The sequence below is a fragment of the Eutrigla gurnardus genome (assembly GCF_963514095.1).
Source record: "Eutrigla gurnardus genome assembly, chromosome: 5".
NCBI classification, from domain to species: domain Eukaryota; kingdom Metazoa; phylum Chordata; class Actinopteri; order Perciformes; family Triglidae; genus Eutrigla; species Eutrigla gurnardus.
In genome coordinates this window covers 26,046,209-26,071,851 of record NC_139919.1, presented here as the reverse complement: position 1 = coordinate 26,071,851, position 25,643 = coordinate 26,046,209, and the positions used below count along the sequence as shown (strand labels likewise).

General features: G+C 40.7%; 1 protein-coding gene across 2 annotated transcripts in view; it reads right to left on the bottom strand.

Annotated features, from left to right (window-relative positions):
- Window positions 1–367: 367 nt before the first annotated feature.
- ctnna1 (catenin (cadherin-associated protein), alpha 1) overlaps window positions 368–25,643 on the bottom strand; it is a 69,847-nt gene continuing 44,571 nt past the window's right edge. For both annotated transcript variants that reach the window (XM_084009066.1, XM_084009067.1), the window contains exons 13-18: window positions 24,060–24,211; window positions 19,947–20,057; window positions 18,116–18,297; window positions 12,828–12,933; window positions 3,206–3,340; window positions 368–2,230 (exon numbers count right to left, since the gene is read on the bottom strand). In XM_084009066.1, the coding sequence (XP_083865192.1) occupies window positions 1,940–2,230; window positions 3,206–3,340; window positions 12,828–12,933; window positions 18,116–18,297; window positions 19,947–20,057; window positions 24,060–24,211 (977 nt within the window). In that variant the 3' untranslated portion in view covers window positions 368–1,939. The remainder of the gene's footprint in view (window positions 2,231–3,205; window positions 3,341–12,827; window positions 12,934–18,115; window positions 18,298–19,946; window positions 20,058–24,059; window positions 24,212–25,643) is intronic.

Sequence of the window (25,643 nt, the reverse complement as noted above, 5' to 3'; positions counted from 1 at the left end):
AGACTGGAGAACTCGTTTCATGTTAAAAGCTGCACTTATTTCTTTTTAAGAGAAAATAACCCACAACAGCAGCACAACCCAATTACACAAGTTACAATAGCACACTGCGTAAAGGCCTCAAGTCAGTAATGCAGACTTTATGGGAGGTACGTATTCATAATATAGTGCCTTAATTATGCAGAGCAGCATGTTTGGGGGTCTGCCAAAAGTCATTTTACCTTTCAGGGCTAAACCGATTCTTTAGGGATTATCCTTTCCTCGTTACAACACAAATCTGATATTATGGCAAAACAAAGCATGGGAGGCAAGTAAGGTTCAAGGGAGGGGGAGAAAAACAACTTCAGTCTGAGGATAAAGAAAACAGCCATTACATTTTAATTGTTTATTAAGATATAAAGCAGGCACATGAATACAATAAATGTGTGCACTAATAAGTCAGCTCTCAATAACAAAAACAAATCCACAGCAAAGTTGTTTGATATCACTCAAGATTAAAAATTCAAAATCAAAAGCAGTGAAAGACAAAAACTGCCAAAACTGCTTGGTTCTACAGTACAAAACAAAAAAACAAAAAAGGAAATCCACCTGTCAGTAAATCATACATACCCATCCTGCTATAGTTCACAGATGTCAAACGAGCAAAACAAAGATTCGGCCCGCAGACCAGAGTAGTGGACTCTGAGCCTCGCTGGACACCACTCTGCAGCAGAATACTATGTATGATTGGAAAACACCACAAGGTTGTTACCCCAAGTTAAAGAAAAATAAACTCTCTCCTGTTTAATATTAAAGCTCCAACTCCAGGCAAATTGTTTCTAGTTTTTCTATAAAGTTTTTGTGCCTCACATAAAATTTTGATTAGTGTTCAAGCGTTCAAGGAATATTAACAATAAGCAGAGTTTAAAGTCAGTGATATCCCCTCCTTTCCTCCGCCTACCTCCAGCGTTGTGGAGAGAAAACATATTGATCCCTCAATATGGAAACATTCTTAGATTGCGAAGGTGTTTGGTCTCATTGACAGTTAATGAAGCTTGTCGGCTTTGGGAAATAACAACACGGGGTCTACTTATTGTCCTGGGTCCTCCCAGACTCTGAGGAGTCCGGGCTTATTTACAAAGTTTGACTGAACTTCTAGTGTCTATCTATCAGTTATGCAACAAAACAGAAGGCTGGGAAGAACCACCTTAGTTTGCTGCATGATGTGAACATGAAAAAAAAGTCAGAAAATACAACTTGAGATACTTAAATTATAAAGAAATGATGGTGATCAGTCCAAACGTTTATCAGTACAAATTCAGCAATGAAAATAGTGTTTAGGTCAGTTTTATCTGAACGATTTATAGTGGCATAACAACGTGTATAAAGTTAGAAAAGGCAGGTACTCGAGGACATTTGTTGACTTTGCTTCCAAAAGGGGGGAAAACAAAACACATTTAAAATCTTACCAGTTAGCCCAGCGCATCCAAATGAACTAGTTATTGCTCAAGTGAAAATAAGGCAGACAGATGTTGCATAGTTGATATTTGCAGTACAGAAGTTATTATAATCAAACACTGCAGTGGAAAACACTAGCGACCCCGAAGCATCATTATAAAACTGGTTAGAATACAAAATAATCCAAAGCCTCTTGGAATCAGTTCTTATAATAATATCTATGAAATCTGCTCTCCTTCCTCCCATAAGCAGGAAAGAAAAAAGAAAATGCATTTGTCCAGTTGATTTCCCTCTAACTGCATTTCCCAGAGAAGAGACAGTTAATGCTACAGACAAGAGCAAACCTGAATTTATGGAATAGAAATGAGGCAGTATAGGAAAAAAAAAATAATGGGTCAAACAGAAGGTCGTCTATGCAAAGATGGAACAAATATGATAAAACCTTTTCTTTACCTATACATAAACTCATTGGTCAATATTTCTTGTTCTCCTGAACCAGGCGAGATTAGATGCTATCCATGGCTTTGAACTCGCTCAGAGCCTGCACGGGGTTGATATGCTTCTTCTGGGAGGATCTCTTCACCTTGTTGGTTTGGCCGTCATCCTGCTTCTCTCTCTTCACCAGAGGCTTCTTCTCGGGGGCTTTCATCCTCCAGGAGATGGCTGGCATGTTAAGGGCCTCCATATTTCTGCTCTTCTGGTACTTAGTAGACGCAACGTAGGAAGCCTTGACGGTGGACACCACCGTGTTCATCAGGTTCTTAGCAGCCTGAATGAGGGACATGGCGCTGTCCAACTGAGCACATGGAAGAGACGGGGAGAGAACACCAGAGAAACCGTTAACCTTTCCAGTTTGTGTGACGTGAAAGTAAAACGTGTGCTTCTTTTTAATGTCTTCCTGTCCTGTACTGCATGTTTTCCGGGGGAAATATCCCAGACTCGAGTGATTGTACAAAAGATTTAACAACCTTTCAGACTTTGTCTGGCATACAAACAGGAGTGAGGAATTTGAGAATATGGAAAAAGGTCACACTAATTTAATCTCCACAATTTAATAGCTTCAGACACACTGGTGACACTTGACTGAAGTGTTGGAAACGCGAGCTCATTCAGCCTACGGAAAGGAAGGAGGAATTCATCATTTCCTGCCCACAAAGACAACCTATTGTAATTAATTTGACCGGCAAGTAGGTGGTTAATTAATGCTTGAAGGTTGTGTAAACACTGGCCTTGTTCTGTCTTATCTAGAGTAGTAAAAGGGTTAGGAAACATTTGGGCAACATTAGCCCTTTCCAGCAGAGAGAAAACCGTTATTGCTGTTATCTGTTTATTCAACATAAAATGCGAGCTGCCGATTACGGTGTAGAGAATGAATCATTAACTAATCACAACCAACAGCCTATCCCATTAAGTCCTACTATTTTAAATTTACGTGGGCAACGCCAGATAATAAATCTTTAGAAGGTAGCCGATGCATTCTATTGATTTAATTATCTTTCTAGCAAGAATTTTCTTTGTAAACAAATGCATTTCTGTTTACATTCACCGCTTCTCGCCAAAACACACTGTGTATCCTTAAGGCTCCGGAAAAAGACCTTGCTTTACATGTTTACTCTTTTTTTTTTTTAAATGCTTTTAAACCTTAATGGTTTGTTTTCTGTCTTCTTGCAGTCAGTCACGACCATTTCATCTGCTCTGCCACTCTAGTTACCGTGGGTTAGTAACTTTGGCGCAGTGAAGGTGTCCACGGTTAAATCGATGGTGAACTTACCCCGGAGACAACCAGCTCTCCTCCCAGGTTCTGCACCTCGGCCTTGACTTTGCTGCAGATGTTCAGCTGGTGGCAATACAAGGCAATACGCTGCAGGTAGGCCAGCAGATCCTGCTTGCAGGTGGAGTCGGGGCACTGCGAAGGAGAGGGACAACGTGTCAACAGATCGCATCAAATGGTAGACAAGCACAGAAAAACGGGTTTGTTGTTGTGATGCTACCTGCTTGCACGTTGTACCATGAATCAATTTTTGTGACTTGCTGGTACAAGTCAATCTGAATATTTATGAGATTCTACAGACGCCATGATCTCACACTTTATCAAGATGAGTTAGCAGCAGTGTGACAGGTAAGATAGACACCCACATTAGGGCTGTGCTCAGAGCTGAAATGACAAACTCACGCCCACAACCTGGTAGATTGATAACTCATCTTCACACGGTTAAGCATGATCAAGTCACACAGAATGCAAATTCTAATAGGAGGTAAACACTGCTGTCAATCAATTACTTTTAGGTGGTGGTGATAATCCTGTGTGAAGTCTTTTTAGAAAACAAAAATTACTTGATCTAAATCGTAAACAGCAGCCATGTTCTTAGATAAGATTTTTTTTTTTTTTTCTAATTGTAACACAGTCATCATCACACCTCCTGTCAGTAATCTGTGTTCTTGTGAGAAACAACCGTGACAACCTTCTGTCCCAACAACTTAAACCATGACGTTAAGTGCAAAGGTGTGAATAAAGTGCTGGGCTGAAGAGGCACTCAAACAGGCTTCAATAAATACAATTAATTCTCAGAGGAATAACACAATGGATGAGAGGAAGCTTAAAATGTGTGGCGAAACCGAGGCCACGGATCCATAATAAAGTAAAAAAAAAAAGGCCTCTTTTTCTTGTTCTCAACAAGGCATTACGATATCGACAAAATTCAACAAAGTGGAATACATTGGAGAATTAAAAACAAATCCATCACCTGCAAGAAATCCCCCCCAAAAATGATTATACCAACTTGAAAGTAAGAGTATACGAAGAGCTCCACAAATGCATACCATTTAGCATTGTAAATCTTTTTGAATGATTTCATCTCATCATAATTAGACTTGGGTTCTTCCTTGAAACATAATTTCCAATCTCTTTCCTAGTTTGCTAAACAAGCCCCCTGCCAGCAGAGTAATCAGGCCACAGTAGTCGTTAGATGCTCATCAAGTGAGAGACGTAAACACCCCGATGGGGCTGCGATGCTTTACATCCGCTTGTAGATCTCAGCAGAGTGACCTGACACACTAACGGTATGTCAGTGATGATCCTGATGGGCTGCTACAGAGAATCAGAGAGTGGCAGCTTTGCACAACCCCTGCTAAACTAGCTTTACCTGTGAAAGGCACTGGGGTGACTGTGCGTGTGTGAGCGAGCCAAGAGGAAAAACTGGCTGAAACACCACTATATGCAGGTGCTTGGCAGTCTGAAGGAGGAGTCCTTTGGCAGCTGTTAATTCTGAGTGCAGGGAAAAGGTGAAAGGGAGGTAATAGCAGCCAATCTTTTAATTGATGGAATCTGCGCGGGAAGGAGTTAGTGAGGTCAGTGCTGACGAGTGTTTGCATGCGTCTAGACAAACCGAAGAGGCATTTTGTCTGGCTATAAATGAGCAAATGACAAAATGGGTATCTCTCAATAATGGCCATTAGCACTATTAAAGCACACTAAATCCACATAGGGTGAGGAAAATCCCCTGTTTCGTTTCTCTATGCAAAAGGGAGGAAGAAGAACATCTTTGGGATCAAGATTTTTTTTTTTTTTCACACTTCAAACGGACTAGGGACTTGACGCGTCTAATCCTGTTGAGCGCATCAGAATCCCTGCATCCCAGCAAAGAGCACTTCTCTGAATGCGGTGCTCTCACTCGCAGACATACAACCATGCATTAACACACCGCCGGGCCAGCTGTGCTCATACATATACATCATACATCAGAGTGATGGGTGGCTACAGTAAAATAAGCACACACACAGAAAGACACAAGCAGCATTCTTTCACCATGCTCAAAGAAACCCACCCTTTACACACATAAACACTAATTAAAAGGTCAAAGGAACAACTAAAACAATTACAATTATGTCTCTCTTTATTGAAAGCTCTTAAGCTGTCCTCTGACAATATTAATAAAATAGGACTTCTCCGTCACCATTATCTACTCCTGATTAATAGAAAGATGGGCACAGTAGAGAGGAGGGAAATGTAAGAGTTGACATTCTATTAAAGAAAGGTATGCAAGAGGAGATGTGGGGAAAGACAGCTGGAGGGGATGATCATCATACATGGCTGAGAGACTAGAGAAAATGGGAGAGGGAGGAAGGTTAAAAAAAGGAGAGGAAAGAACCAGAAAAAAAAAATAAGTAGTTGGAGAAAAGACTAGAATGAAGAGTGAGCCAGAGGGGTAACAGTATGGAGGAGTAAATAAGGGGGAGAAATCCAACTGGGGAAACGGGACGCAGACAGGAGGATTCAACTGTAGTTGTGGAGGGGGAGGGGGGGGATTTAAGTAAGTAATAGTGTGTGTGTGTGTGTGTGTGTCTGTGTGTGTGTGTGTGTGCGTGCACAGACACACATGCAATAGCAAAGACCTGGGATGAGGCTGAATGCAGCAGCCATGCTAATGAGGGCTTGGGGAAGTATTCAGACGGCTGAGAGCAGGGCACTGTGAAAGCATCACTTGTGCTCATACTCAGCTCAGCTGCTGGCTTCACTCGGCACTCAGGAAACCCGACAAGGCTTCTCTGAGTGTGACATGTGAATGCAGAAGTTGCACAGGGAAGAGACAAGAACACCTTGGATTGTTTTGGTAATGTAAATGGAAGCACGGCTCTGTGATTAACTCGAGGCGGTGTTCACAAGCCGATCGTTTCAGGAGTTTAAGTACTTCGCCGGCTACCTGCACGGCGCGTTTCCACAAAGCAGATGTATCCGAACGTAACTCACATCTCACAAAGAGAGCTTTTCTCTCTCTGCTTTTACACTCAATGGTATGAATAATTAATAGTGCAAATAAATGGGGCATATGAGGTAGCTGTATTTGCTCAACTTATATGTAAATGTCTCTGCAGGTTGTGCAATCACCATAACCCAGCAGCCTCAATATTTAAACAATTCATTACCATTTCACGAAACAAAATTTTCTCTGCTGTGAAAAACAAAAAGATCATCACTCTTGTGCCCACGGAGTTATGCTATTTTCTAATAGAAACTTCAACCATTAGAGCCCATCATTGTAATTTCTTTTTTCCCATCTTCCCCGAGTGCCGTCGTAAAAAATGTTTCTCAGGCCCGATGATGACATAGCGTCGTGGTTCGCCCCACATACTGTGTGGCCAGTCGTGGCCTGGCACAGTTAACCTTGCTTTGTCAGCTCATATTGAGAGATGGCAAAGTAGAGAGCGGGGACACTAGAGACTTCATCACTAGACTCGGGGTGTCTTTTCAAGGCAAACTAATAGAAAAGGTGAGTCACCATCGTTCAGAAAGGAGCCAGCAGTGCGGGTAGAAATGTCAATGGTTCTTGTGGAGTTGCCCTCGCTTCTTCACTGCCGACTTTAAAAGCCCTCTCAGAAAAAAAAAAGTGAAACATCAAACTTGGGTCAAAAGGGTAGCAGGCCATTATTCAAATGTGCTAATTGGATCTCTTAAGTTCCATATTCATGCAGGTTTAACTTCATCAGTGTGTGGGTAGCTCTTACTCTATTTAGTATTGCTTGGCATTCAAGCTGTTGCTCTGAAGAAGGTTCAGAACAACAGAGGAGACCAAAGCATGAATCTTTGTCCCTTGACAACACAAAGCCTACAATATAAGAAAAGGCAGTAACAATGACAGAGCAGGATGTTGAGCAAAAGGGTTTCACTAGGCTACGTGTTGGGTAATGTCCATGATATAAATGATGATCAGGAAGGTCAGGTCCCATCATTGGAAATGCCATACAGTTCCGCTGAATTCCATTATAGACAGAGGCAGAGCCACTGTGCTGCTCCCGCCGCTGCCCAGCACTGACCTTTCAGGACGCATCACCCAGAGGAAATGCCAATTTCCAATATTTACTGACAAACCAGCATTTTGGTGGGGTTGGGGGGGGGGGGGGGGCACCCACAGCACGGTGAATATAGAGGTATTTTCTGATGTTGCGTCCTGCCGTGAAATGAAGAAGAGAAAATGGATATTTCCCATTGTCCTTAGATCCCAGTGAGGGGATTTTGAGTGTTTTTGCCTAGTGTTCTCACAGAAAGGACTCTGCCTGTTGCTTTAGCCTCTAGCCTGGCTGGTTAAAAGAGAGCCAGAAACAGTACAGCATAACAGCTAAAAAAAGTAGGTTTTTATTTCCCAAACGACATAACTAAACGTGAATCCTATAAATCACCCTATATCTTAACCGTTTTCACATGGCTTCGCTGTGCTAACATACAAATCTTCTACCAAGGGGAGGTTTTTTTTTAAACCTGACATTTGTGTGCAGTAGAAGGTTGTGGATAATTAATTTTACTTTAGAAAGGACCTTCAAAACAAGAAGCCACCGGGAACCTGTATCTGCTTTTACACATCCAAACTACCACAGGGTATGCAGAGATACATGTTACAGTGTGTTGCCATTGGGTAAAATAAGATGACTGAGATCCATGGGAAATTTTAAGGAGATACATGAAACAAAGCACGGGAGAGACCTTTCTGTTAGTTAAGGCCACTCAAGTGGAAGCTGTGGCCATGCAGGGACAGGAAATGATCGATTCCTAGCTGTAGTCTTCAGACGCTTCAAGGTGAATACACTGAAGCATTTGAATATATTACACATAATTCAAAACTTCAAAACAATGGCAGTGAATACAATGATAAAAAATGACCAAGTATAAGTGAAGATAGATGATATTGAGGAAAGGGAATTTCAGGAAATGCTGAAATGTAAGAGTTTTACTGCTGGATAAATCCTTGAGTAGAGCAGACATCTGACGAAGTTGAGTTTGCAGGTGTTTTCTGTGCACACTCCGTCTAGTCTAATGAGCTTTCCAGTTAATGTGCTGTACATTAGATTTTGTCAGTCTGGTGCAGATTATGTTACTGTTGATGGCTAAATATAAATCTGCCATGGTCTACCAACACCAATCAAAATCCATTTCAAACAGAATGATGATAACCAGATCTCCTCTCCTCACCATGTCTGCTATAAAGATGCTCAATATTTGCGTGGGGCCGATTCAATCACGCTGGCACTCGGGAATGTTAATGTGACACTGAAGCAGACAGAGAGTCTCTGGGTATGACAGAAGAAAAATCAAGCTGGGCGCAAGCCAAAAAGACCAACTTTAGAGGCAACCACAGGGACCAATTAAATGGCCCTCATCAATTCTTAATGTTCCTGCTGCACCTGCCAGTCAGACATTTCACTGTAGTACTTGTAAGCAAAACTGTTACCGTAAGATGGCTGCTACAGAATAGGTATATAAGTACTATCGGGGATGTTAAAACATTCATACATTCATTTTTGACGTTCAGAATTGGCCAGACCCTTCTGTGCTTTTGACCTTGACTTGCCAATTCATAGTCATAAAACCATCACAATACGATCCTTGGGCTGTTCTTTCTATGTTCCTCCAAATGATGATCAACCCTTTAGAGCTCCCTGGCTGCTAAATGTGGCACTTTACAGGTCAAACTCCTTTTATTGTGCCTTCAGGATCCACAAGCAATGCATTCAAATATTGAATTATAACGGCTAAATGCCTTTCAAAACAATCAATTGGGAGGTGATACATTTTCTCAACCAGCAAATAAGGTGGGCCTCACATGGTTGGGCTGAACTGCAGTTGGCTGAGGGCTGACCCTTGAACTGCTGAGCTGAGAATTTGTGGGCTCTCTTGGCGATTTTGCTTCTCCACTGCAGTCGGTAATTTACAACCCTGTCTGCTGTAAAGCGTCTAGGGCCAGAGCCGGGATTAGACTGTGACCGGCAACAGAGCCCATGGATCACCATAAATCTCCACTGATTGAATGCAAATGGGAAAAGTACACTATGTATGTCAGTATACATCATGAGAATAAAGCTTGCACAACACACACACACACATACATACACACACACATACATACACACACACACACACACACACACACACAGCAAGCACATGCCCATTCTCTAAATATGCAAGCCTTATTTTATGTGCATGTGTTGGTATGTGTACATGCAAGTGTTTATGTGGTGAGCAGGCAAGCAGCAGAAATTTATAGGCTACATAGTGGCTAACACATTTGCATTATAAATCTCAATTACATAGTATTATTTGTTTACCAGCCTGCTCAGATGAATTCTCATAAGGTGCCCTGCAGAGGCGGGTCATAAATTCTTAATAAACTGCAGTGCAGACCTTTGTACGGCACTGACCTAAATCCTGCAGCTGATCTCTGCACTACACTCATTTCTTTAAACTTTAATAAGGCTCTATTACACATATTTAAGTGTTTTCAAAAACACCAAACGAGAACATGTCCACCTAAACATCTCGGCCGAAAACAATATACATGCGAGGAAAACACGGCATGACACTCAGCCTCGCGAAGGAAGTGGTGAGATGCCGTGCTATCAGTCTGGGACCATCTGCTGATGTGTTTTATATGTGGAGTAAACCCTCATAGGCCCTCCAGGCCAGAGGCACAGAGCACAAGTGATTAATATGCCTAGGTTAATGAGCAGTCCCAGCATTGCCTCAGCTCCTCTGACTCTCTGTAAGTACGTATGCATCTTGGTATGAAGACCATCCCAACATGCCATGCCTTTGCTGTTCGTGTGCCTGTGGCATCTCCTGCTTTGTTAGAGATATGGACAGAAATATAAACTGCCTGCGTAAATAAAGAAAAAAGAAAAAAAAAACTGCCACCTGGCAATTATACTGCTAATTAAAAGGCGAAGCACTCTTAATGGATTCATGTCTCAGGAGGGATGTTCCTCTCTCCACACAAATAAACTCCCTCCTTCCTTCTACTTCCATCTCTCCATCATTCTCCTCCCCACCTCAATGTCCATCCCTGGGAGCCCTGGCTGATGTTTTATGGGCAAGTGTCGCCTGGTGTACTTGTGTTTTGGTCTTTGCTGAGAGAGAAAGGCTAAGGAGGGACAGCTGGATGGGTTCAGAGGCTGGAGGGGTCCTCACTCTTGGCAAACACTTGTGTTCCACCAGCCAACCCTCTTCATTTATTCATACTTTGAGTGCTTCAATCCCCAAAACCCCCTAATAGTGTACACACTGACAAACATAGAATACACAGAGGACAAGATAAGGAAACGGGTTACCTACAAATACTTGAGGAAAGGAGACGAAAAGCGTCACACAATTCTAACACGTCCGCACACATGAGCTCGTGGAGATGTGAGCCAGTCAACAGACGTGTTCATATGTAGGCATAAACACACACACACACACGCGCGCACAAACACTCACACACCTGCACAGTTGCCCATCTGTTTTCTTTGGGGGATAACACTGTTTTCATTAAAGTGAATAAGCATCTTCAAAAGCGGCAGTGAGGCATTAAAAAGTCACTTTCCAGAACGGCTTATTCCCCATTCAGATCATTCAGATGCAATTAGGTCAGAACAGATAAGACTTTTACTTTGTGATAGACATGGGCATTTAATATTAAAGATCTGACGTCACCTTAAATAAAATATCAGACGTGCAGGGCTCTTGGAGGGCAGCAGCTCATTATGTCAGACTGCGAGGGACTTTATATACATAATACGTCTTTATACATCTTTAAAACAATTTTATGTATTTATTTTTCCTCATTTTATTTATTAGGACATGTTTTTCCTCAATATCCCTAGACATGGAATATACTTCAGAATTACTACCCCAACTATAAATTAAATCAAACTGCATAATCCATGAATCAATTATAAACCACTACCTTGTGTAGGCAAACCTGGGCTGTTTAGAGACAAATATTTATTGTGCTAAACAGATTCAAACAGATTTGTTAATGACCAATGCATAGCATTAAAATCCATGTGCTGTAGCTAGCCCTGAAAAATGCAACCTGAATTAATGTATTACTTGACAAAGTTAAGCTCAATGCTGTTTCAACGTTTTGCCAACATTATCAGTAAGGGTGTCAACGAAACCAGAGCAAAAGAGACTGACAAAGCCTCCAGTGTTATCGAAATTGAAATCTTACAGCAAACATCTAAAGCCAGTGTGTGCCTTTCTGAGCGACTGTGTGTTCTCGGATAGAAATGGAAGGAAACCACAGCTGCTACATCTAAACCACAGCAACCAATGTCTTTACGGGATAAGACCTCAATCTGACAACCATGTCTTGTTGCAAAGATCACAACTAAACTCGTCCATGATTTAACAACAAAATGTATACACATTGCAGACATAGAGGCAATACGTCTCTGCCTAAGAGATGCCAAATGAATAAGTTGGGGGATAAATCATGTACAGTGTCTCCCTGAGGAGGTGTACAGTGCAAGTATTTAAGTGAAATATGAAGCCATGGATAATAGAATGTGTGTTTCCCAATGTCAAGGAGCTTGGTCTCTGGGGTAAGGGATAGATGTGGAGAGATGATGGAATCGGGAATTGGGGAGTGGGAGATGGAAGAACGCGGGAGAGGGAGGGAATGTTTGATCCTGAAAGAAATTGGCAAAGACTGGTAAGGGGTGTCTCATGAATAATACAAATCATAGCAGTTGTTAACATCTGAAGGGCTCTGCTGTGCAAGCCTTTTACTTGGATTTGCTCCTAAATGTGCAAATGAGAAGTGGGAAAACCTGAAACAAATAAATGCTATTTGTGCAAAACGTGCAATAACATGGGCTGAATGTTAGTTTGCCACTTTCTTTGTATACAGCTCTTAAAGTATTAAGGACACAGAATATTCCATGATAAAAGTGTGCTTCCTAATCTTTGAATCTGGCTTACACACAGCACTCTTATGGGCAACATTTAAAAACAAAAGGGAAGGGGTGTAAAGATGCAATCAGTATGAATGCTTTAATTTTTCAATCTCTGCATGAGTACAACAGCACATAGCAAAGTCCGTTCCCTCAGCAACACGGGAGCAGAGTTGTGCATAATCTTTTAAAATTGTTAAAATATAAACATGATATCAACTTTGTTTATCTAATCAGGAGATGGCAGATAGTAAATGTAACATCCTAGGTAAATTAGTGACCATCACAAGATGAAATGCAACCTTTGTTGATACATAACCGGTACTTGTGCTGGAAGGATTACGGACGCATGTGCCTTTGTCTTCCAATACAGCAATTAAACATAGGCCTAATTCGTTGAGACTTGAAAAAAAAATAACCCATAAAAAAACAGGGAAGCGAAGTTAATATGATACTGGAGCAGGGTTTAAATTACTTCATTTGTAGCTTCTCATTTAACAACATCTTTCAAGCAGTTCCCCCTGCATGAAACATGTGATTTTACAACATCATGTGTTACTGCCCTTATTGTAAATGTACTGTGCCCCGACAGTGTCGATGTGACACAACTCTAATTATATATTAGGGCCGCTAGCACAAAAGGTGTAGTCTACATCAAAACCCTTTGGGATGGAGGTTCATTAACAACTTACATTGTCAGCGATGGTGCGGCCCAGCTTGTCCATTCGTGATCCTGCCTCTGCAATTTTCTTGGCAGCACTGATGACATCAGACGTATTCTTCAGTGGCCCTTTCCCTCTGGGGAGACAATGTGGAAAGATCAGTCACCATTTCTGATTTAATTCAATATGCAGGAGCATTATCTGAGTCATGAAGCAGCTGTTTGTTTTCTTTTTTGTCAGAGGCAAGTATGTATAGACAAGCATGACTCGTGGGAATAGTTCAGCGAAAAGTCACAAATGCATGTGTATGCTGGTGCACAGACGATTCCACAAACATAAAACAACAGTCTGGCGCTGTATTGTTCAGTCAGAGCTGAGCACGTTTTAAAAACCATTAAATGCAGAGGGGCAGGCTTCACTCTCAGGGCTGTCCTTAAAGTCTGGGACCATGGTGCTGTGCTATCGCACTCTTTTCAAGCATAATCACCCCGCTTACAAAATCAGGTGGTTAACCAATTTTTATTCCTGTCCTTTTTTTTTTGCACATGAACATAAAATATGTTGGTATGCTTTTAAGAAACTGGCAGCACTATCATATTCAGGATTGAGGAGGCCATCCTATTATAGCGGTCACCAGTGGCATATGCTTTTTTTATATATTCAATCTACCTTATATTATAAATAAGAAACAAATTATACAGAGGAACTTGAAGGTCAACTCCATCTTTTCCCCAGGTTTTTAAAATAGAAATGCCCACTCAACAAAAAGCAATGACTTAGGTTACTAATTTGGGAAATAACTGAAAGGCATGGTTTGGATTTTTTAAAGTGGGGTTGTATCCATAGTCAAGTGTATTACCAACAGGAGATGGCGGTCAGCACATTCCCAGTTTAGAAAATCAGACTGGCACAGAAGCTAAGCAATGTACTGTTTAGCCTTTTTATTCAAGCCGCTTTAAAGGGTTTATTAGAAGGATAAGACTCAAATCCGACTGGTTTCGTGTCTGTTGGCAGAGAAATGTTGGTTTGCCCTAAAAAAAAATTTAAAAAAGCTACAAACCACAACAGCTTGTCATTTGTATAGTCATTCCATCCCAGAATGGGACAAAGGAGAGCCAAAGAAAAAAATAAGGAGATAATTGAAAGTGGAGGGATGAGAGTACTTTGGTTATTGTCCTTAAGTTAAGAATCCACCGTTGACCCTTCCAGAGCCAAATTAACCCTGTCCCAAGTACAGGTCATTCCAGCCCTGACCTGACCCACTGTAAAGCTCGTTAGTCCTTTGCGTTTGTTTTCTGCCCCCACGAGGGACTCTGGGACACAGTTGGCACGGGGCACAAATTGGATTCAAAGCTGCTCTCTCCAGGCTAAAAAATGAGCCATCCAACTCAGAACAGATGGAATTTTGTGTTCTGTTCTCTCGCTTGCTCTTCCCTCCCCATCCCATCACCGACACTTCCCCTCTCTTGCTCTGCCTCTGCTGCTCTGCTGTAAAGCAAGTCAGGGTCCTTGTGGAAGGGGCCACGCATCAGAGCACAGACTGGATGTTCTCTGGGGACATGTCAACCCCTAGAGACAGAGCTGGAGGCGTTGTGATGGGTTCTTGGGGGGGGGGGGGGAGAAACCCTACATGGAGTGTGTTTAATAGAGTGTTGCTAGTGTTATGCTGTAGTTTGCCTCAATAAAAAACCTTACATCACCGTGCATAAATACAGCAACCACTGATTTCTCCTAAGCATCGTTTTCCTTCCTAAAAATATGCCTTCGTTATGCCGTGACAAATAAAGGGCCAGCTGCTTAATTCCTTCTCTAGCTCTGCCTCGGTAGCCAAGTAAGTAAAGTTAGGGTAAAACACAAAGAGGCCATGAAGATAAGGAAGGGAACTCCTAGAAAGTGGACCCCCTTCTAAGATTGTTGTAGTGAATTTGTACACAGAAAAGAAACTTGGGACTTAAGATCTGGTAACAGCGCCAGGCATCCAGATGGGTTTAAGCCACATCGGACCCAGTTCTCCACAGCGCAGAATGCTCCAAGACAGGTGGCTACCAAATATGTTGCATGTGTCCAAGCCACACATGCCTTATTCATGAGACGCAAAACAGCCATAAGCAATGCAGGAATAGCTCTCGGCAGATATGTCAGAAGAAACGTCCAGAACAATTACCTTGCACAGCTTTAACCTTGGCAGGGCTTTGTGCCAGCTCCAAGGTTAAGGGGGCAATAATTTGGGCCTGGCTGAATTAGCCAGCGACTGACCTTCCATGCGCTACTGCTGCATGTGCGAGTCGGGTATAATGTGAAGATATATTTCCATTACGACAATCATCCATGTTTGGTTTGTCAGACAATCACTCTGGCATATACAGACTGCAAAGTCTCACAAAGCCCATACGTTAACAAACATGTGCACAAAGCTTTTTTTATAAACTATTTTTCTAATGGCACTTACTGAGAGAATATAATGTACTTACGGACAGCGAATCTGGCCATATTGATCCTCACGAAGACAATAAAGCTTAACACTATCCAAATTCAAAACTTGGCAACCAAGGTAGGGATGTCAGTTTGGGTTAATTGGCTTTTTATGACCCAAAACCCATTAAGAGGTAACCAAGAGATCATTGTTAAGCAAACAACAAAACGCACATTCCTTGCCGAAGTTTATTGCACCACTTCGATCAGGTTATGGGTGCAGTTTACTAATATAAGACGATTAGTATCCACTGATATTCATTCTAAATACTTTGATTGGTTTTCTCTATAAAAGGCTGATCCGAGGAGCCGATCAGATGACTAATCAATTTTGATTGAAAACGCTTTCAAAACACATTTGTTTGCTTTCAAGCCTGCTTCTAAATTCCCTCAGAGCAAAGTAACTGGCATCTGCCACTGGAATTGCCGTCTTACTTTCTAAAATGCAAATCCAATTATACACACACACATCAAATCAGGAGAACCACGTGAACAATCAACATAAGCTTGGGACACGCGACAGTGGCACAAGTTAGCCATGGTGCATTTCCAATACACATTTAAGTTAGAACGTCAGCTGCTGATGATATCCAACTACGCAAACGGAATTCCAAATGAAGAACATCTGTTTTGTTTCAAGATGATTTAGGGTTGTTTGGCGGTTTGTTATTAAGCCCTAGATGAAAAATGCTGGAGATAAAAGGCTTTTTTACGGTTTAAAATCCAGCCACTGCCTATAAAAATGCCTTGTCAAGCATCCAAAAGAAAACATTTCTCTTCTTGTACCGCTCAAACATAAACGGCTGTGAATAGTCCACATGTTACCAGTCTCTTTAGCCTAACTGGCCAATGAATGACTTTGGCTTTCAGGATGACAGGTGAGCAGCTACATTTTAGCAAAATGGACACCTAAATGGTCCTCATTTATATAGCGCTTTTATCCAAAGCGCTTTACAGTGTTGACTGACATTCACCCATTCATGCACCTGATGTTCAGCAACACCTCAATACCTTTCTGAGTAGTCTTGCATTTAGTACTTAACAGTTTCACACAGACGTCTCACATCTATGTTGTATTCTGAAAAATACTTTTTCTTTTGCCTGATATTCTAGCTTGAAACTACATTTGGATTCATACAAAATGAATAAATTCACTTCATAAAAAGTAATACATCATTAATAGGCTTGTAATGGTACACGTGGAGAAAATGTTTTCCACTAAATGCAGTATTAAAAAACCTTCAAGGGGCTATTTTCCTCATTAGAAACAAAGCAGCCTTTATGTTGATGCAAAGATGCCACTGCAATTAACAGCACATTAAAATATATACGTTCAGCCAACGGCATCTAATAAAGAAACATGGATGGCACTCCGAGATGAAAGCGGGATGATTTGCATTGCATTTACATGCGTGTCTCTACAGTGGATGTAATGCAAAAGGCAGCAATTATTTGTTTCCTTATTCCTATGGATGAATAAGCAGGAAATACAAATTGCAGGTTTCTTCGTGACCTCAGCCAGATTACTTGCTGAATTACTATTTAAAACTCCACCACAGCTTTCCAGTATTGTACTTCTTTGGCCGAGGAGACGGGATATTAGACCCATTCAGTAGATGAAGATAGAGAGGCAGCGTTTTATCGCCATTACGGATGTGACTCAGAGTTAGGCACCGATGTTCTCTGAGTAAGTCACTTGAAATTTTAAAAAGGCACAGTCATACAACTACTGTCAGCTCGTCCAAATGTCTTTTCACATCCTACACACACACCAAAACACAAAACGCACTCACCCTGTGTGAGCTAGACGATCACGCAGTGATAGAAATGCTGTCCAACCTCAATCAGAAAGAGTCGATGTGACCACACACAGCGACGAAAAACAACCTCATGGACAGCAATGTACTGTATGTTCACAATTAAAAAAATATATACAAAATGCACATCCTTCCTGTTATGTTTGTAATGTGAATATTATCGATATGCTGTCAGGGTAAGAGTATTGATTCATTCATTCGGTAGGGAGAAATCTGTTCCAGTCTTCTGTTTATATTTTGGTGCTGGCGCCATCATTTCAATCACGGATGTCTCTGTGATGTTGAATAAATTCAAATTAAGGTTCCTCTCTCTCATTCGTTGGTTAAATTATAGAGATCTCACATGTGCAGAGATCAATAAAACTGAAATATGAAACAAAATTGTTTTTAGCAAACACGGTAACCAAATATTTCAGATAAACAATGATTTTTTCCCATATTGTTGTCCCAAAAAACAAGATGAAGAGTGTGCATTTGGCCAGCTTATAGTAGCTGTGCTGAGTGAGACAGTCCATGTAAGATTTACAGTGCATACCCGGCTTTATTCGTGTACCAGAGAGAGGGAGATTTGATGCACTGCTTATGCATATTAAGATTGGGGGAGGAAGGAAAAATAATCGAGAAGAAAATCCTAACTACAGTGCCGCTTAAGGAAAATGAAGAGCATTGATGCATGAACAGTAGTGTTAAAGTGGCTGCATAGTATTGTGCAGATATGGGGAAACGTTGGGAAACAAATGTTGGCTTGGGTGATTGTATTTGGCTTAACATAAACATGCATTAGGGCTTTAGGTATTTTGCTTGAATTGCACAACTATTGAAATGAAAATGAACATGAGGCTGGTAAGATGACGTATGTGTCAACCCTGTGACAGAGGCTACAAATTTTAAATGTGCAACCATAATACAACCCAATTACTCAGATTTCATTCATTACCGGAAAAATGTCTACAATTACAAAATGGGCCATTATTTGCTGGGGAAGAAAAATGGCTTTGGGTGTGAGCCAAGCAGTTAGTCCAAACTCACCTGGTGAAGTCTGTCATCTCCATCATGATCATGCACATCTGCTTAGCCAACACAATGATGTCGTTGCCGCTGTCATCCCACTTGGAAACCTCAGCATCCAGCTTGCTCTTCTCTTCCTGGAAGCTAGCCACCTGTTCGGCAATCTTCGCCCTCTGCTCCTGGGGCAACTGGGCCATGATAGCCTGAAGGAGGAATTATGGAAAGCGTACAGGGTTAGTACTCTGGACCTCGACATACGCTTACAGAAGCCATTTCTGTCTCCAGGGTATTTTGTTTTACATTGTCTCCTATGGTTTCCATGGAGTTCCTTTCCAGGCAAGAGCATGGTGTGTGAGATAAAAGCAGAGAACACTGTGCTACTAGGTTTCACTATACAACTGTGGTACTCGTTTAACTTTGTTCATACATTGTTGAATTTTATATACCTGCTTAAATTATCACTATACTCCAGGACAAGGGAAATATATGACATCTTCTGGAAAAAAATACATATTTATTGAACTCTATGCTGCTGAAGATGATCAATATTAGCACATTTGTTTAGTGCTACTTTATACCATGTGCAAATGGGCTTACAACCATGTCTATCCATCCTCTTGGGCTTGATAGGTAAATGACCTTTTCCAAACAGGCAATCAGACATTCAATGAAGGGGCTCGTGGGGCTGAAGTGGGCAGACACTTAAGGGCAGGAAATGAAATATCATCGCAAGAGCATTCATTCCATTACTGGTAAATAGGTCTAGCTCTCTCTTGAGTCAGCTAAGGTTGAGGAAAGCTGTTCAGGCCAGTGCAAAGATGAAAAGCCCCTGCCTAGCAAAACAGGCAGATAATCTTTGGAGAAAAAACAGTATTTTTTTTAACACTTCATTTCATTTCTTCTATGAAGATGAACAACGGCAGACTCGATTTCTGCTGAGAGGCTTTTGAGGTAGGCTACCTAGTGCTTGAAAAGTCTAACCCGAACAATCAACATATTTGAAAAAAATTAAGGAAAAAAAAAAACAAGAACAAATGGCTTTCATAACAGGCATTTTAGAGGATGTAATACACAAAATATTAATTTGCGTTTACCCACCGAAGTCCTAATTTAGACTGGAGGATCATGGACAGATCAACAGTATGTTATAGGACTAGAGGCTGAAGTATACTTGAAATCTTCTAAAGTTGTGACCTCACTTAGTGTCGTTGAATTGCGCCTAAGAACAATTATCAACACAACAAATTAGCCCCAGTTATAAACAAGAGATGTAGGAGGAAAAACTCTTGGGATAGACTAGTTATAGTGGAGCCAAGCCAACTGTGCATCCATTATCAATAACAATGGAGGTGGAGTGTTTGTAACAACAACAACAGAGGCTCTGACAATATCAACCTGAGTGTATAATTACAAAAGAATATGTACAATTACATTCGACAACAGCCTTGTAAATGAGATATTAAATTGCTCTTTTGATTATGAAGTCTTCTGAAATACATGTTATTGTACACGGCAAGTGGTTACATTTTTCCTCTAATGCATTTTCAAACATGCAGCATGAATTTACTCAAGCTCGATGGCAATATTCAACTCCATAACTGCAGCATGTAACAAGTGTTTGAGTAAATATTTAACCATCTTCAAGTAACCCTCTTTTCTGTGGGAAATATATTAATTAAATATCCAATTGAAAATCTTAAAGTATAAATATGTGTGCTTTTCAATATATGTATGCATTTTCCTTCGCATATATCTCACAGTTCCCATCAGGTTTGGTGGAGCTAATTGACATCTAAAGATTTTAGAAGTTCAGAGGAAGGAATATCTGTAAATAAATCGATAAACATCTTACCCGTGCACTCTGGCCAGCAATAAGCTGGTCATCCTCTGTCTGCACACTGGTCCTGCTGCCAACCTCCAAATCATCAGGCTCAATGTCAGAGTCGTCCAACTCCTCTGGAGTCTGTAATGGATCAACAGACAAAGAGAAAGGAGCAGAGGAGGAGAGAAATAACAAGGAGAAAAGGTCAGAAAAAGCTGTTAATTGTACATTTAGAACATAAAATAATATTGGCATACTACAGCCTCTGGAGCCATTTCAAATAACCAACCTGCTTACTATCTACGAGAAATGCCTTGTCGCCAGGCAGCCTCAAATAAATGTCTTTTTCCCCTTGGCTTGGTACAAGGAACTGTAAACGCTAAATGAATTTGTAAATCAAGTGTAATGTGCTGCCTGTGCATTTTGAGAGGGAAAATGAAGGTACAAGCTGGTATGAAACATATTGGGAGCAAAATGCTCCAGAGTCCCATCTGTCGCTGCTATCTGTTGAAAGGCGGGTGAGGCATGAGTTGTGTTCTTCAAAAGTGTTGCTATTTCATCTCTGATCCTTCACCTCGTCCCCGGGCTTTCAATCCAAAACGAGCTCCAAGCAAGCATTCTTTCATAAATATTCATTTAAAAAAAAAAAAAAAAATTCAATCTCAGCAGGTCATTCTTAAGTCAAAATACAATACTGATTGACAGGAAACTGAATTTGGTGGTGTTATGGGCACAAAGAAGATGTCGGGACAGATAAAGATGCATTATCATGCCTGCGCTGCTACTTGTGCTTATCCAGCTGTCTCAATAATACCTCCCTTCTGTAATGGATTTGGAAGCATCACGTTTAAAAATAGCTGAATGTCTCTGAACAACCCTACACTGCTTTATGAAAGGTAGAGATGCTCTTGTTCTCAAGGGAATGGGGGTATAGTTTCAGGTACAAAGCTGTGGTGACTCACAGGCATCTCTTTCAATCCAGACAATGCTGCTCAGTGGGGCAGAGATATCACCTGCTGTGGCCTGTGCGCCAGATAACCTGTGAATATGGGAGGCTCAAAAACGATAGCTCGTGGTGGGCACCCAATGGGAGACTACTGTAGAGATGTGACAGAATAGTTTGCAGTTTAATTAAAAAGGGGTTTTGTCAAGACAGTACTGTTGGCACAGTACGTGAATTTGAAAACCATTTTTCACACTGTGGCAAAATGCTTTAATCAATATTTGATTTACAGACCCTAAACTGTCTGGGTGAAAGCTGAAATATTCAGTTTCAGCTGTATCAACTCTGCATTGCAGATATGATCGCCTCATGATATCGGAAGTGTGATAGCTAAGAGTAGACATGGACCAAGGTGAAGATGTGGACATGGCAGTCCAATAGCAGAATTGCCTATTGATTTTTTTTTTTGTGACATTCTTCTCATAGCCTCTATGAGTAGAGTTTTTTTTTTTTTTAAAGACAGAGCCAGCAAAATCACCTTGGGCCGTGAAGCACTGCACAAATCATAAGGTAACGACAGCTGCCCCCTGTATCTCGCTGTCAGCAGCACCCTGACTTTGAGACATATTCTCTGATGTCAGCGTAGGTGGGGAGAGGGCTCTGCCTGCCTGTCACATATTCAAGGGACATCCAACAAAGGCTGCCTCTGCACCACTTACAGGGGTTAAAGACTTATCCATCTTAAGTAGCCCCAACCACACACTTGTCTGTTCTGATTTAAGCGTGGGCCACTGTGACGTGCATCCATGTGAGGGTTTGAAGAAAGATGGCTTGAGAAGGAGCGTGCAAGCCCGTGCGTGTGCCTGCACATGCCCTCTAGAGAAGTTGTCTCATAGCGCTTGACTGGGCTGATTTGCAATATTTCATATTTCTTTGGACTCAGAGTAGAATGTCTAATTTTATAGGGAAAATGTGCCACTAAAGGGCAGTTCAGCTAAGCAAATGGTTCTTCTAGATAGAAATGATTGTTTTTGATACACTTGTTTAACCTCATTGCAAACAAAAGCAATTAAGAGTAAGCTTAAGTAGATCGCTGTGTAGATGCTGTTGAAAAATTCCTTAACTACCCAGCTAAGAAATGGAGGCATTTCCCGCTGACTAAACACAAAATTCAATGATTATCTCAAAAATCTGATTAAGAAATCCTGGCAACTCCTTGGATAACCATCATATTTTTAATATAATGCATGATGTTTGAGTCGAGTATCATCATCATCTCCTTCTCACAGTTAATGATTGCAGAATTAATTTGATTTAATATATATATCCTCTTATTTTTAACACATTTTCACACCTACACCCACCCACCCGGTACTGTTCAACTCGTCCCACAGGCCCAATGTTAACAGCTTAATCAATCAGGATGGGGTATGCATGAAGTGAATGTAGTCCTCTGGCTCGCAGTCCAACTCAAGAATGCTAATTAAAACCTCCATCTTAAATCAACTGCTTATTAGAATGCAAATACTGTATAATGGTCGCTCTCTCCTTTGGTTGTTGTCTGTCTCAGCCGCATTATTCATGCGAGCCCAGGCAGTTTTGGAGCACCATTGTCAACACAAAATGTGCCGTCAAGACTAATGATTCCAATTTGCACGATTAAAGTGTTGAAAATAATGGAAGATGTCATAATACAACCAACCAGCACATTGTATCTCAACGTTGTAAATGCATAATTAGGTACTGTTACAGATGAGATGCTGTTTAAAGAAATCTATTTAGTTTGTTAAAATATACAAAATTGAATTTGGCAGTGTTGAGTCGTCAAACTAGTTACACTATAAAGCCTAAAGAAATATCCATTTCTTTTTATAACTGGAGTGGGTTTTGTTGTTAGCTCATTGTCAGTCAATTAGGTACCCAACTACCATCTGTCTCAGTTATAGTTCTACTCAAGCAAAGGCCATTAGCCCACAGACAACGAAGGCTGTTGTTGCACTAGATTGCAAGCCCGGTCAATTACGTCTGCTCTTGCATGAGACAAGTTCATCATTGGCTTCTAGGACTGCACGCATATACAGATTCTCACATACCATTAAAAGCAGCATTTGATGCACGGGCCAGTGGCCATATACTCATGGCAAGCTGTTTTTAACATTTAATCGCACTACAGTCCTATCTTTAATTACATTTGAGATATCCATAATAGCATTTCTCCTTATCAAAATTGTGTCCTCACAAGTCAGAATGGTAATAAAATAAATCCAAAATAACATTATTGGATTGTCTAGATATGCACAACATCACTCTTACTACAAAAACAAAAAAAAAGGCATCACTTATGCCATTGATGTCCACAACAGCACTTTTTTTTTTATCCAGGAGGAAAATTCTATTTTTTTGTTGTTCCTACTTGTACAATTCAATCATAAATATAGTGCACCATTTGGGCATATTATTATCTATTTGGATATCCACAATACATGTGTGGATGTCTGCAATTGCATTGTTTCTAGACATAATTCTAATTGTAGATATGTGCAATGGGAGTTATCTGAGAATTCATTCTATTGCAGATATCCAGAATGCTCATTCTAGTTATCAAAAGTGCAATTGTGCATATCTGAAATGAAAAGTCCAACACACATCAATGGCATAAGTCATACGTTTTCCTTGGAAGATTGTTGCTGTAGATATAGGAAAAGTAGGGAGTATCATTAAATTTGAGTACTTGTTGATCCAGACCACAGTTATGAGTGATTAATAATACAATTATAGTTCTGTCAATGACATCATTGTTTAATCTCATCAGATGCACTTAACTTAGCCCCTAGACTAACCCCCTTCACTTTAATCATCAGCTGGTGTATCACTACACTACAACAACCAAGGTCTCTCACAAAGTTGTGGATTAGATCATTTCTTTAAATCACACCACATGAAATTAATGCCTTGTGTGGTTTTCAATGAGTTGCAGCTTGTTCACATTGCCAGAGGTAAATCTTTCTATACATGTGAAAAAAGACTGAGGTGGAACAGCATTTATTTATGTTCCAGTGAGGAAACGGTTGGAAGCATTACTCCCACTCTCAAGTTGTAATACAAAACAGAAAGAGGAGAAGACGTATTTGTTTTAAGCTCATGGCACGGTGAAAATCAAGTGTTGTGCTGTAGAAGCAGAAAGAAACAGTATGACTTACTCTGATCATTAGGACAGCCTTGCGAATGTCACGAATACCATCATATACCAGCCGGGATGCGTCAATGAACTCATTGTCATTCACAGGTAGTGAGGGGTTTGCACTTAAGGCCTCCACCGCAGACTCAACTTGCTCCGTGAACCGTGGCATGACTGACGAGTGGCATGACGGAGATGAAGGGTGGGTGGAAGAAGGGAAAAAGAAAAACAAAACTGATGAAGACTCACTCAAAATAATACGAAGAGAACAAAAGGTTCATAAGCAGTACGTGAATACAGCATAGAAAGAACAAGACACCAAATGCATTCCTGGGTGATGTGGCATGCGATATACCACAAGAATATTAAAGAAATGGACAAAAAGGTGCGTGTTGCACTCTCCAGACACAAAATCAAACAGAGCCAATTGGTTTGTGAAAGCAATTGCACCAAGGTGAGAATTTATCAGAGCTGTGTTTCAGTTTCCTTACTATTCCATTTCTATGGCATTCGTCTTGAGATTGAATGTCATCAAAAGCTGCTTGACATACACCATTAACACAATCAGTCTAATGAGGACATTATTTTGAAGGTTATTATAAATGATCCCCTCAAAGATAATAGTAATGCCGTGTTCTGGTGAGAAAGAAAAAAGTGTGCCGGTGAAGAGTGGCCTCTAAACGATTAATTAAAATAAATAAATAAATAAGTCATTACATTCAGCTTTGACAGGGGGAATTTTGTACTCGTGGCCTGCTTACTTGCTGCCTTCTTGGGTTGCATGAGAAATAGGGAACAAAATGCTCAAGATTTGGAATAACAGAGAATAGAAGGTTGGGTTTCACAAAGCTCTCCCACTAGGCATGTACTCTGCCCCATTGACTATATAATAACAGCACCTGTGGGCTCTCGAGCACATCTGAATTAATACTATACTATTTTCAAAGTCAGTGTTTAGGTTTCAGCTTCTTGGGAGAGTCATGGAAGTCAGGATGCAGGTGTGGTGGCACAAAGCAGCAGGAGCACGAAATACAAAGAGCAATTGGTTTTGTGCTTGCATACCACCTGTAATCTGCAGGCTTTTGTGTTGAAATTATGTTAAACCTTTTACTGATGAGTCTTTGAGAATGCTTCACATTTAAAGAAAAGACAAAACTAAAAAGCAAAAATTCTAAGGGTGAAACCAACATTAAGTCACTTTTCTCTCAGTGGCATGATCCTACTACATAACCCATCCAAACACAAAACACTAGGACACATTGTTTTTCAAAAAGATGCCTGTAGACGCCTCTTCTTTTTTGTTTTTACTGCGTTCAACATTTTGTACTCATTCAGCTATCCAATTAAGACAATGATTGACGTTTATTATTATCGTGGAATAGCTTTTTGCAACTAGGATCCTTGAAATGCACAAGGCTTAGCCAGACATTTAAAGACAATAACCAGTATTTTCAAATTAATTAAATAATGACAAAAATATTTCTGTCAGAAAGAATTCAAACCTATGAAATTACAAAGTGACTGATGAAATCCAAACTCCTTGCCACATCTGTCACACAGTTGACAGTGCATGTCAGAGCAGAAATTCTACATTAAAGAGCAACTC